The 15106-nt window shown below is 41.9% G+C and overlaps 1 protein-coding gene across 1 annotated transcript in view; it reads left to right on the forward strand.

The window, feature by feature from the left end:
* Positions 1 to 3329, forward strand: part of ntf3 (neurotrophin 3) — a 34230-nt gene extending 30901 nt beyond the window's left edge. The window contains exon 2 of the mRNA XM_034578989.1: positions 1492 to 3329. Within this exon, the coding sequence (XP_034434880.1) occupies positions 1492 to 2370 (879 nt within the window). The 3' untranslated portion in view covers positions 2371 to 3329. The remainder of the gene's footprint in view (positions 1 to 1491) is intronic.
* Positions 3330 to 15106: the final 11777 nt, after the last annotated feature.

Raw genomic sequence — 15106 nt, forward strand, 5'->3', positions numbered from 1 at the left:
TAGGGAATACGTGTGTGTGTGTGTGTGCGTGCGTGCATGCGTGTACACTTGTAAGTGTGTGTGCGTCTTTTCTGAGCCACCGATGGTAAGGTGACATTGCCACTGAACAGATGCCCCTCCCTCCATCAGCAGCTGTATCATTCAGCCATAACACTGCCGATGGGAACAAGTCGTGTCTTTTTGTTCGCAGCCGTCTGTTGCCCTTCACCCTTTTTCTCCTTCTCTCTCTGAAAGGCATTTAAACCTTTACTTGGTTGGAACTTTTACAGGAGATGCGTGTGTGCGCTGGATTGCGACATAAATAATAACTTCCCATTCTTCCATGAGATACCCATCACCACCTGCTTATCTGTCGAGGTACCATAATTACACTGGGTGACACAGAGGGAAAGTATGCTGCTAGCTCATGTTGATGTTTGACTTTAGCATTTTTCTTGAAGGAAACTATTATTAGACTGGACCAGAATTATTTCCACCTCATATTTACAGACACATTCACAACATGGGCTATTGATTAAAGTTTAGCTGTCTACATTAAATAAATCCCGCAGTTCCAGTGGGTTTTCCTTCAGTCAGTCAGTCAATAAACAAAACCTGTTGTTCGTGGGATATGGTTTAGCAGAGGTGGCCCATTTCTGCCAACAGTGGAACTGTGCAAGTAAGACAGTTGAGTTCTAAGAATCGACGGCTAATGAGACTTCGAAAATGTCTATTGGTGGCGGATGAAGGATTTTTGCAATGAAAAGTGCAGCAGAGAAGCCAATTTACAATTTATGTGTACAACTCTTCGTCCATCTTGTGCTGCTGGTGAAGTTAATGTCAAACCAAATGGTTCACAAACACCAAAGGGGAATTAAAGCAGATTCATATAAAAGCACAGAGATGAGTGACTTTAGTCAGAATGACCATTAAAACACTTCCAACAACTTAGCTGCTGGCTGGTAGGAGACTAGTATGTGGAAGCTTTCCTTAAAATGAAACTGTATAGTATGAAGACTTCTGGCCTTCCTGTGGCCGAGACAAAATGGATGTGAGCCTAAAGCTGCCCACTTGTAAACTATCAAATAATAAATTTCGCCCTTTTTTTGGCAAACATGCGGTGCTCTAGGCAAGGTGTAATATTGATATGAACCTAAAGCGTCCCATGTGGTATATGGTGAATATGGCCCAATCAGCACAAAACAAATTCAGGCCCCCGTTGGTTGACATGTGGTGTTGCTATGGCTGACTTGGTGGTCCAGATCTGGCAAACAGGAGCAGACCGCCCAAGTGCCATCAATTCCTGTGGTTTGTGGGCCGAATCTGGGACCAAACTATTTTGCTATGCGGGGACAGCAGCTGTGGTGCTGTGTTGCAGTCTTTAACTGTGGTTATTTTAAATACAGGCCCCAGGTCACCAATAGGTGGACCATTAAGGAAGAAGGAAGGAAAATGAGTTTAACCAGAAGGATTAAATAGGTCTTAACTATTTGTCTCCCTCTGTCTTTTCAGATCTTACAGGTGAATCTAGTGATGTCCATCCTGCTGTATGTGATGGTCCTCGTGTACCTCTATGGTATCCAGGCAACCAACATGGATAGCGGCCACCAAGGGCAACAACAGCAGCCGAGTCCCGACACTTTAAACTCGCTCATCATCCAGCTGCTTCAGGCTGACCTGACGAGGGGGAAGACCAGGGCGAACCAGAGCCAGCAGGGGAAAAGCAGGGACACGGAGCCCCGGGACGCGCCGCCTCCTCTCCTCAGTGCAAACTTTCCTTTAGAGGACCAGGGTGATGCGGAGAAGTGGGGGACATGGAGTCGCAGTGGTGGGAGCAGTGAAGGCACGATGGACCAGCAGGTGATGCTGTTGAACTCGGACCTACTCAGGCAGCACAAGCGGTACAACTCACCTCGGGTGCTGCTGAGCGACCGGCCGCCACTGCAGCCGCCGCCGCTGTACCTCTCCGACGACTTTGTCAGCAGTGGACCAGAGGGCGGGGCGGTGGGAAACAAGACACGTAAGAAGCGCTATGCTGAGCACAAAAGCTACCGTGGGGAATATTCTGTGTGTGACAGCGAGAGCCAGTGGGTTACGGATAAGACCCAAGCAGTGGACACCAGGGGTGCCCACGTAACTGTTCTGGCTAAAATCAAAACCACTGCCACGCAAGAAATTAAGCAGTTCTTTTATGAGACACGTTGTCAGACCCCCAGGTCCTTAAGGGGTGGCTGCAGGGGCATCGACGACAAGAACTGGAACTCGCAGTGTAAGACGACGCAGACGTATGTTCGGGCGCTAACACAGATTGAAAATTCAGTGGGCTGGAGGTGGATACGCATAGACACTTCCTGTGTCTGCGCATTGTCGAGGAAACGTCGTCGGACGTAAACAAAACAACACAAACTCGCCAGTGGACTACCTGTTTGGAATTTTACTGCCCAGAAAGGATTTTGGTTCAATGCGCGCCACCACAGGATTATGTGTTGGGCTGGTGAAGAGCAACATTCTGCTATAAAGTGAGACTTCAACAGAAGAAACCTTGGGTCCGTTTAAATGATATTTCACTTTTATGTGCTGCAAATCCACAAACCTGTGCAGCGCTGCTGTTAACTCGTTTGAGAGCGGTATGGAAGGAAGGCGTGTGTGTGGGGGAGAACTGTACATATAAATTATTTAAGTTATATGAAATGCATGTAGTTTATACATGTTAATCTATCTATATATGATGTATGAATATATTTGTGTTATTTATTGAAAGAATTCTTCTTCAAAAGGCAACAAAAATGTCTAAAAAAGAAATGAAACAAGCTATGAACTCATTCTGAGACTATAATACAGAGCTGGGCTGCAAAGGTGCTTCACAGTAAGACTTTACATGTGCCTTGACCGGTGTGACTGCAGAGCAGAGAGATAGGACGTTGTTACTCACAGACAGAGTGTTTGTTTAGGGGTGAACCGAGCTGCAGGGACCTGTTCTGTCCTGCAGTCCAACGTGGGGCCCAAATGCTTAGCATTACCACTCAACGAGACAGATGACAATATCATTACGTACAAGGAATACTGTGACCAATGGGATTTGTGACCAAAACATAAAACATGTACCCTGTGATCACAATTGACCATACTGTTCTGCTGTAATACACCTTATATTCATTCATTCATTCATTCATTCATTCATTCAACTCTGGGACACTTTGACAAAATAAAAGCAGAAATCGCTCCTGCGGAATCTGCTGAGAGATTCAAGAAAATCCTTCTGTTTGGTTTTCCTCAGGCCACCTTGATGCTGTTCGTCACATTTTAATCTCAACTGGTATCATGAGCTGTTTGTGTGTCTTCCTATTAATAAAAACCTATATTTCTTAACGTTGGACACATTTCATGAACAAATGCCAATTTAAATTTCTAAAGAAGGAAAAAAAAAAAGATTATGCTGGTGATACCATTCCTTTAAGATATGTTGTGACCAACCGCCTACTGCACACTGCTGGTTCTGCTCTATGAGGACACACACACACACACACACACACACACACACACACACACACACACACACACACACACACACACACACACACACACACACACACACACACACACACACACACACACACACACACACACACACACACACACACACACACACACAGCTCAATAGTAATTTATTCTGCTATCTGATCGGTTGTTTTACACTTCAGTTAGCTCGTAAGTTGATGCACAGAGTGATAAGAGGCTAAATCTTTATTAAACTGGGGTCAGTAGTCAACAGTTGTGGGTTGGACAATGTGAATTGTAAAAAGTGGAGAGAAATGTGTGTGTGTGTGTTGCTTTACGGCCCTGCAGACTTCAAGCTTCCGGCTGCCTCACATCCTTTCACTCAAATTGCACAAAGTTTTGTTGCAAATAGATGGAAAAAAATCTATTACGTGTAGGACTAACGTAGAACGGATGCAGGAAGTATCTAGGCACTTCTACAATGGCTCCCACTGTGTGCAGCACTAATGCAGGATAAATACAGGATGAACTCAAAGGCTTACTTATTGTAAAGTTGTCACAATAGTTAGTACTTATATTATCTGATATAGAAAGAGTATTTGAGTTTTGAAAATCCAGAAAGGCCACATGTCATCATATTTGTACTGTTCATCTACCGATTCATAAGAAAAGGATCCAATCAGACCTGAAATAGGAAAAAGAACATTGAAAAACTGTAAAAAAAAAAAATAGGGCAGTTAACACTTTGAAAAGCTCAGAGATATATTTTATTTAATTCATAAAAAACCTTCATATCTGTGGTGAAAACCATCTGAGAACAGAAATACATGAAGAGTATGCAGGGAGACACAACAGACAGAAAAACTGATTGAACAATTGAACAATCAAATTAAGCGAATTCCAGAGAACACAGTGAGATAGAGACTGACCGCGTGCGCTGTGATTGACAAAAGGTATGAATTGGTCATTCAGCGGTTACTGCAAAGCACAGAGACGTGCATGTGTGTGTGTGTGTGTGTGTGTAAGGAAAGACTCTGCCAACCAGGAAACGGCGAGAAGAATGTCTCAGTTGGAGGAGTGATACATAACAGAGGACCGCTTGCATGACCGCAACACGTGTCCCGGGTTACCACGGGGTATGCGTCATTTCGAGGAACCGACAAAGCAAAGGAGAACACTTTTTAAAACAGATTCCACTGTGTTGTTTAAAATGGACTGATCTTAAGGAATAAAGACATCCCAGTGTCAGTAAAATGGCTAAAGGACAAAAAAAGGATGCTGCACATGTGTTTTGGGTATTTTCAAACCTTTATGAAGGGGAGGACTGGTAAGTATTTGTTTTCGTCAACTGATATTAAAGATAAAATCTGCCTTTGAACACTAACAAGAGGCCTGCTGCTAACCTAGCCGCCTGTGTGCTCTAGAGACAACGTTTGTTGTGTGTTTACGTTCATTCTTCATCATTGGTCATCAGACAAACATGGGACATCAAGTCCAGACGTCTCCAGGGGGCCTGTCGCAACCAAGTCTGACATATCCTGGATACGTTTCCTTATCAGGCTTCACTGAACCAATCACTGACCGTCCTGGGTAAACTTTTGTTTTTGGGGTGAAAATAGTGACAAGAAGAGGGATACACAAGATACATAAGACAGATAAATACATATATAATGAGATTACATGTGGAAAAACACATGTAATAAGGGTTAGAGATGAAGTACGTGTGTGTGCATGTAAGTGTGTGTGTGTGTGCGAGTGCATATGTGTGATGTCTGCATAACTCCTTGGTACCGGGTGTCCATCTTTAGTGGTCTTGGACAAATTATAGGGAGATAGGGAGTGTGGAGCAGAGAGAGAGGAAAAGATGTGGGGTTAAAACTAAACTTATAATAAATATATGATGTTATATCAACACCATTATAATAGTAATAATAAACAAATATGATTTGATGTGATATAACACTGTTCCTATCACCATTTAAAAAGAATAGAATACAAAAATATAGATATTTAAAAATAATTATTATATTCCCTATAATATATTAACATAATATAATAATAATAAGCATTATAATAATTAACATACATCTCTATGTGGTTAGGTGTGACACCATGGCTGCTTGTCTACTTTCTCAGTTAACTGTGGGTTCAGAAAAGCTGAAACCTGCAGATAAATACAGCTGCAGACAAGTGACATTCAGCAAAAGTGAAATTTAAACAATCTGGTCACATAAGTACAATAGAAAATAAAAACGCGAAACATGTTTTGGCATTTGAAGCCAGGCAAAGGATAAACAGTAAATAAGCACAGGAATTATCAGGTTTACTACTGAGCATTTTAGCTTTTTGTCAAAGTTAAGCAATGTCAGACTCTTTCTGCTGCCCAACAGAGAGAAATAATGAATGTCTGCTGAGATCAACCAGAAACTGTTTATTTATAATCAATGGAAATATTGAGCAGTATGTGGATAATTTTTCTTATAAACGACATCAGTTTAGTTTTAGTTCGTTTATCATCTCCTCATGTTCTGAGCTGCAGCGAGAGAACGAGACGGAGAAAGCAGGAAAAAAAAAAGGAAGCGGTAATATTTATTATGTGTTTATGGAGTGTGACAATCTATCTCCATTTATCAGAGGCTCGGTTCTAAAACCAGAGTGGACACATGGAAAGCCTGGAGCAGCAAAACGATTCCACTCAAATATTAAAAAAAACATCTGCTGCTCTTTGCGATCCCTAAATTTATTGTAAAGTCTTTTGTCCCCATCAGGATCCTGTAAATCCACGACTCTGGTTTTCCGGCGATCTGATTGGTGAGTAGTTGAGTCATTGACAGATTTTGATCCGTTATCACGAACTCAACCTTCACAGGTAAGCGGTTCCACGTAGGTTGCCATGGTGATTAATCTCGGCAAGAAGTGAACCAATCACGTAGGACTGAAAACACAGAGGTAAACCTGAAGTTATCTCAATAACCATCAATCCTGTCTCGTAGTGCGGGCCTCTGATTTTGTGTCAACAAAACAAAACGTTAACCTAATGCTAAAGCTATGAGAGCCTCAAGGATCAGCAACCACATAGGGAGGACCTTAATCAAAATAATAAAACACAATGACAAGGGAGACTCCTGGTAACTACAGACGATCCAAAGCCTCAGACACTGACCAATCCCCAAAATAACACACGACTACAATAAACTACTCATTGCATCCATTGTCATCGTTGTTCCAACTCAAATGTAACACAATAAACACATGGAACAGGAAGTAGTGTGACATTTAGGTGGGAAAGAGTTCCGATTGACGGGTGGGTTCAAAGCAGGAGACCTGAGTTTGCAAACTGGAGAACTGGCACACAGCTTGAATGTTGTTGAGTGTATTTCAACCAAGTTTAAACTTTCGCTCAATACTTCGGAAATACAATGTTTTTTGTGGGTTTAAAGTCTATTCCGATCCCAATTAGTCACTGTATTGTAACAATAGGTACTTTTGAGACAACTGAAGTTTAAGGCTGTGTCCGAAATCCCTCACTAATTACTACGTAGTGAAATCACCATTTTGTAATGGCTTCTGAATGTTTAGTGAGGCTTCTTATAACGCGTACAGTCAACGCATTGAAAAGTAGTGTCCAACCAATGGTCGCTAACTGAGCAATATGTACCATCATGCATTGCGCTCGCTACGTTGACAGTAAGAAAAAGGTGGAGGGACAGGTCCAGCCTTCTCTGTCTGGTGAATCTCCCCTTTATTCTTATCACATCTGAATTATTGTGAGGATAAACACAGACATTTTCACAGACGGATTTTAAAAGTCGCCCTCATGTTTCTGATGGCGTTGTATGTTTTTTGATGACAGATTTTTTGACACAGCCTAGGAGCTCCAAACTGAATGGGAGTTCAAAAAGTGTGTGGAAAAAAACTGGCAGTAGAATGGTTTTCAGACAAACGTGTGGTCTTTGTTGTGCTACAGTGCAATAACACAGGGATAACAAACATATTACACACAACCCATCACAACCTGCATCGGTAAAAAGTGTACGAAAAAGAAAACACTTTTATACTTTGCTGCCTTGGGTTACTGATTTATGTGGATGAAACTGTTCTATTCATACGTTCAATGCTTTCTGACGTTTTTTAACCTCGGCACATTTCATTGCTTTTGAACAATGACAGGCACAAAGCCGTGCAGGGATCTGAGCCAAGTCAGGGCACCCTTCAAACTCCAGCTCAAGTCATGAGGTTGTTAACAGCTGATTATCTCCCCCCAAAGCTTGTCACAAAATGTGACAGCATCAATTAGACCTGGCATGATTAGCCATCACCCCTCTCTGCCTCCAAGTAACCCCATCATCCTCAGGCGAGAGACTCCTCTCCAGATCGTTTCCTCCGGCCTGGAGGTGGGATGGGACGAAACACCGCTTCTTAAGCCGTTTCACACACGCAGGTACAGGGCGGTGTTTGATTTGTTATTAATATAAAAAGGCAGCTGAGGGAAGTGGTTGGAGGGAGCAGCAGAATGTGGCGTCTCTAATGACCCAGGGGTTTTACACAGAGGTAAACCGGACTTAAGGAGATGTACATACATGCAGAGCTGGGATTTGAGGCAGTAATCTCCTGTTCTAAGAGGAGCTTACCACTTGTCAGGCTGCAGAGGAGAGCAGATCAGCAACACTGCCCCAATGTGTGCTTACATTTAAAGTGATTTAGGCAAATTTCAGTGAATGAAAGAAATGAAACCCCCGGGCGGACTGGAACTGAAAGAAAGTAGCTGGAGTTTTTAACTTTTGTCCTTTTGCCTACGTCCATTAGTTTAAACTATGCACACGAGCCAATGCTTCATGGGGGTGTAATAGAATTTAGTCTTAATTTAATAAAGACAAAATTGGCATGGCTGCGTGTCTTCCTGCACATGCCCTCCTGTCTCCCTTCGGCTCTTTTGCCGTCCCTCCTACAGCCAGAGCTGAAAGTGCAGACATCGGCACCGTGTCTAATCTGTGATGTCACACAACACACAGCTCCAGACAGCATTAGGAGGTGAACATGGCAAAGGTGACTGTGGGAGCAGCCAGGCCTGATTGCATGTGTGCAAACAGAGGGGGAGCTGAAAATCTCAAATAAACATCCCAGACATTTTTGTACAGTAACGTTTTTTTTTTTTTTATTGGCTGCTAAAAGAATTAACATCCACTACCTTTATCTTACATTCCCACGTCTGTCAGCTATGTTACCAGAAAAGGAAATGGAAAAGATCTGTTGCTAGTAAATTCCACGCTTTGGCACTTCCCACCCCAACCATTATGAATGTGCTTACTGGTATAGCTGCTTGGCCAGGGTGTTAGAGTCTCGACTTCTATCCCTGTTGCATGCTTGACAAGTAAGACAAGACGGTGGATTATATGGGGGAATAGGATTCTTTCAGTGTTGGACAACACTGGGGGGGGGGGGGGGGGATTTGCTGTATCCTAGACACAGCAATGTTCGTGCCAAGCGGTGCGTGAGAGCCCCCACCCCCTGTCTTGAACTAAGGCACTGAAATCTATTTGGGGAGGGTTTTCATACAGTCAGAAAGCCTGCTGGGAGTCTGAAGGTCACAGGTCAGGAGTGTTTACAGATGGCAGGATCACAACGTGGATCAGAGGCGGCGTCGAGATCTGGCACCTGTCGATGGCACTCATTCTTCTTCTGACTGGGGTTTGGCCATTTTCAACATATTCGACATATTTTCCTTGCTGGCGGGGCAGTGAAGGGCTGCGTTCAGTGCTGGTGAGAATTGCTGCCAGTCAAGTGTGAATGTTGTATTATTTAATCTGAAAGTCAAATTACCGATGTGACAAACGGGCGAAGGCCGGTGACAAAAAATATCTAACCACGGAGCAGCTCTGCGTGTAAAGGGCATTTTGAAGATGCTGCACTTTCATATTCTTATTCGTTACTGCACTGAATTGTCAATGTATTATTGAAAATGTGCAACTCTGAAGCTCAATATCATCTGAAATAAATTGGCTGTATTTTGATCCAGAATCATTAACGAAAATAACAACAAGCAGCATCAGCAGTTTTTTTTTTTTAAATGCAAGGATTTGAGCATTAAATTATTAATACCAACAATAGAAATATGCAGGAAGATCTATTCATCTTCAAACTCTTGTAATGAAATTTCTAAAAACCTACAAACATCCAGGCGTCTTCGTGGTGTGTGGGAGTCGTGCCAAACATATATTTGATCCCGGCTCTCGTGCCAAAAGCGGACTTTCCAAGGATTAAGCAGCAGTTTGTGGGGCCAGGACCGACCCAGTGCTCGGTTCAGCATCAGACATTCCACATAAAAAAAAACAGCTTTGAAGGATCCACATTTTTAAAACTCTCAGCATCAAGATACAGGTCCTAATATGGTCCTAGGGAGTCCTGGTATTCCAAAAATAGGTACGTTCTGCAATGATGTTTTTAAATATATGTATGCCAAGCCACGCTTTGAATGCTCGTGATTAGTGGGACAAAGCAGCCAGTGTTCTGCAAAACAGATAATAAGCGTATTAAATTTGCTTTCAGGTCAATCAGAGGCTGCAGACATGTACACATTGAAATTCAGGGAAACAATAAAAATGTACAAATTAAGTTTACAAGGCCGAACGGCAAAAAAAAACAACGAATTTGCTCCTGAGCATATTAAGGGTTCATACAAGTGTCATTACTGTAAGCTTTTAAGAGTGAATGTTCAATATCTGAAGCTGTGCCAGAATCAGAAAACAGAAGCGACCACACGTCAAAACTCACAGCCTGCAATAAAACTTATAAAAACGTTTCCGACGGTGAAGCGTATTTTACCTCTAATGTGTTTTCAGCTCTTCCAGCATGTCACAGAGTGTTAGTCCTGGCAGACGTCTCTGACATTTGAAGGTAAAAGAAAAACAGAGGCGTAGCCAAATGATTCATCAACAGAGAGAAACAAATGCTGCAAGACTTAAGGGATTTTGGAGCTACAGTAACATTCGGTATTGACATTGGCAGCGGTTGAGAGAAGCCGTCCCACATGCAGACCTTTAATTGGGCAACAATGAGAGGCCTGTGTACATGGCAGAGGTTGAGCCCAAGTCAAATTCATCAGGGAATAAGAAAAGAGGAAGAGGAGGAAATGAGAAAGTGCTTTCCTCCGCGATGATTGGCAGGTGAAATTTCCCGAGGTGTGGGGGTCATCTCTGAGCCGGGCCTGTAGCGAGAACATCTGGAGTTAAACGCTGCTCTGGCCACCCACTGGGGCAACGTATGTGCGAGAGACAGAGATCAAGTGGGCGAAAACAAAAAACACACAGAATCCATAAGTCACGTCATTTCCTCTGCAACCGTTTCTCATTGGAGGAGCGGTGCCGACACACACATGAAGACCACATAATCTGCCTTTGTGCTGCACTTGTGAAATGTCAAGTCCAATTCAAATGGACAGAGCCGCAATCAACAGCTCGACACTAAAATAACAGGACTCGACAATGACCGAATATTATTATTCTTTTGCACAGAAGAGGTGAAGGAGGAAAAGACAAATCGTTGTGATGTCAGGTTGGATGGGTTTCCAAAGAGATTGGGGTAAAAAACTGAAAATAATAGGCTTTGAAAGGTTGAAATCTAATAAAAAACGGTTTGCGTTAAGTTTTGAAGCTTTGCATAATGTTTTGATCAGCTGAAAAACATTTTAAATCTATGCAAACATTAATTTATATGAACGTACATTGGAAAGAAGTTCTGGGCTGAGTTTTGAAAGGGGCAAGTACATGCAACCAGGTTATTTGAGATTGTCAAAACACAAACATTTAATGAACCAATTTTTTGGGGATATTCTTTACTAATCTAGTGTTGATAATATGATAGTATTATTATTAATAATGGTGTTATACTATATATGGTTTATATTATTATAGTGAAAGCTTTTAGAGTAGATATTATTTGTCCTGCTGGTGGCAATATGCACATATTTACATTACAACTATAACACAACTTAGTTTTGAAAGGTTGAGTGTGAGATAAAAGTATAGTGTGTTAAATAGGATTTTCTCTTCTGTAAATGAAACATTAATATTGCAGATATAGAGTTTGGCAATTCATTTTCGTAATGTTTTTTTAAATTGATAGTGATATAATACAAGTCCAACATATACTGATAATGCTGACACATTGAGCACAGTGAGGAGGAATAGCACATAATTGATCGACCTCAGATTTGTAAAATGCTTTGCAGTTAGAGAGTGAGAGTGTTTGTCTCTGCTCATAAAGAAGAGTTTAAAACCACAACCTCCATTCACAAGCTTTAGACTTAAAAGAAAATGTGACATTTCATGTGATAATTCTCAATATCAACTCATGAAGAGTTCTGTCTTGACAGTTTTTGGGCCGTATCGCACATTCTTGTGCAGTAGATCCTAAATCAAATTTAAATCTATTGCATAATATTAATAGTGAAGTAGATAATGTTAAAAACAGTTAGTCGGACTGTACAATGAGAAACAGCTGTTTTCGGGAATTCACCTGTAACTTCAGTCTGCTCTGTAATTTTCCTTCAGGTTCTGTTGCTACATTTCAACTTGTCCATATGTCCTCACATCCATTTTTGCGTCCTCCTGTGAATTTGCAGCTGTTTCCAACCTGTCAGGTCCCTACATCGTGTCGCCGGAACCCACCCACTGGCTTTCAAATCATCCTCACATCTCAGTCTAATGAATGTCAGGTTACTGCAGCAGTTCACCAAGGTCGCCATTAATCTGATAACCCCTTGTTGTCCTTCTAAAACCCAGTGATCAGTTATGCCACTGGATCTGACTCCAGTGCAGTGAATGGATGTCTACGGGCACATCCAGCCGAATGTGTTACTGAAAGCGTTCAAATCAAAAAGGAATGAGTCAAAAACAAAGGAGCCATAGTTTGTTCCCCTCTTCACCCGTCTCTCACCTCCCCTGAGCCATTAAGAGCTTCCTGGGGATAAAATTAATGTGACAGCTTTCTATTTTAGTAACGGGTGTTTGTGTGTGCGCCGTGTTTGTTGTTAAGAAAAGCTGACCCGTGTCCATTTGAGTTGTCTTGTCAGCTGGCGTTTCACGACCATGCACAATCTCACATGTGTCGAATAGCCGGGGTCATATTATGCTTTCAAATCCTCGGAGCATACAAAATGAACACTTTTGTTTCTATCTGGCAAACAGTTCAAGGTGGGCTCAGTCGCTGAGTCGGATGGGGATAAGAAAAAAGTGTTTGCATCCGCATTTGAAAAAATGTAAAGTGACCCATGTCTGATTGAGTATGTGTATGCATGGCAGAGCTTCTGAAAGTTGATTAGATCTAATGTGCTAAACTCCACAGAGGTGGGGAACGACAGAAGGAATGCCTGTCATCAAATTCCCAATTCTGAACGCAAGAATGCCGCAGCCATCTTTATTGGTTAAACACAACCTCTAAGGGATAAGTCACCCGCAAATGAAACCTCAGTCATTATCTAGTCACCACTATGCCGATGGAGGGGCGGGTGAAGTGTTTGAGTCCAGGAAACACTTCTTCAAACGTAAAAAAAGTGTCTTTACTCACGAGATCTGCGAGAACTGCAGCAGTAACTTACTGACAGACACATGGATGACACCACAGGAGCAGCATTTTATGTCCACCACATACATCTAGAAAAAATTATCATAGCAATAATACATACCAATAAAAAGTACACATAGAACAACTATCAACTCCACGCGCAGACTAAATCAGCAGAAGTGTGCTTGGCCACCTGCCCTCAGCGCTGCAGCCCTTGCAATGTGTTACAAAAGGGCCATGACCGATCAGATAAAAATCCTTTCTCCGAAGCCTGAAGACATTGTCCTGACGGAGGGTTCAGAAGTTCACCTAGCAAACCTGGGCATCATGGTTTCCTTCAATGGATGTCACTGACAGTGCTAACATGCTGATAAACCAGGTACTAAGTTTAGAATGTACTATGCCTGTGTTTTGGGTCTTAATATGCCAACCTTCAGTACCAGAGATGTTCTGATACAATTTTTCTCTTTCTGATACCGATTCCGACCAGTCAATTCTGATTATCAATCTATTACCAATGTATTAAAAACAACTCATAAAAAGTTTTCTAAGAGCAGTATGTCAGTAACCCTGTATGGAAGTGATGGTTGCTATTACTCTTGTATTGCCTGGTTTAGGTTAAACCCTTTGAAAAAGAAAAACCTCCTGAGATTGCTAGTTTCCTAATTTGCAACACCAGTGCCACCCGTTGAAACTGAGATGTAGCATACGGTACGTGTCAGCGTTTTATCTTTGTCAAATGTACTTATTGCTAAATAGGGGACATTTTTAGGCTAACCTTACATTTCCGTATATAAATATCTTCCTTGCCGCTCTAAAAACTGTGCTTGCCAGTGGCAGTACAGCGCAACTATGACATTTAATCAGGGTGAAAGACATGGTATTGGATCGGTACAAAGATACAGCGGAGTGCGATGGGAATGTGATTATCTTGCAGGCTTGTGGAGAGATGGAATTATTGACCTGATGATGACACAAGATTTGTTTTCAATTGATCCCACGGGTAACATTCATATTTGAAGCAAATTTCATAGAAATCCATCCAGTGATCAGAATCGGGTTTTATTGCCAAGCAGGTTTACACAAAGAATTTGCTGTGGTGTATTTGGGCAAGTATAAATATAAAAATAGGAAACTAAATTAAATATAAAAAATACTAAGCACCAGAGACTGGATTGTGCAAAGTAGAGTTAGTCCGTTATTGGCCACAGGGAGTTAAATTGATTGTTAAGGGACTGCATTTCAAGTCATTAGGATACATCCTTTAGGGACCATAAACATCTGCACCAAACTTTGTGCCAATCCATCAAGTACATTAAATGATATTGCAGTGGACGTGTAAACACTTTGACCTGCTGGGGGAACTACAGAACTGTCAGGGGACCAATCCCCAAATGAGTCATCCTCTAAGTGCCTTGGATATCTGCAGTCAACTGAAAGGCAGTCCATCCAAAAGACGTTCATATTTCAGTCTGGGTCGCGGACCGACCAACCAACCAAAAACAAGTTTGTGCCATGTTTCCAAAAAGGGAAAATGGTTTTAAAGCATGCAAGTTACCTCGCTGTGAAATGTGGTGGAAGCCAGCTGTGTGCAACACTAATGACTTTACGTTTCATTAGTAAAGGTTGCTACTTTATGTCAAATGGGGAATTCGATGGTTATCACTCATATTTTCACAATATCGCAAAAAAAGCCAGAGCACGGAGTCATCCAATATCTGAGATTGCCTTGAAAAAATTACATTACATACTGTAAAATATTTTGACAGGGCTCTTTCCTCCATGTCTTAAGCTTGTTATGATGTTTTTGACCCTCTGTGGAATCATTCCTTTGTGCGCTTATTGTTTTAAAATCTTAACAGCTTAGGAACAGGATTTGAAAAAGAGATAAACACGGAGGTGTGTTTTTTGCCGTGTGTAATGTTCTAGTCTTTTTTATCCACGTCTCATCACACGCTCTCGCGGCGCAAGGTTGGAAATGTGAGCGCCCGGCTTCCACAGAGCGACAGAGATCCTCTCCATAGCACTCCTGTTCCCATAACTCTCTGACATAATGTTATTTTAGTCC

The sequence above is a fragment of the Hippoglossus hippoglossus genome, chromosome 23 (genome assembly GCF_009819705.1).
Source record: "Hippoglossus hippoglossus isolate fHipHip1 chromosome 23, fHipHip1.pri, whole genome shotgun sequence".
Lineage (NCBI taxonomy): Eukaryota > Metazoa > Chordata > Actinopteri > Pleuronectiformes > Pleuronectidae > Hippoglossus > Hippoglossus hippoglossus.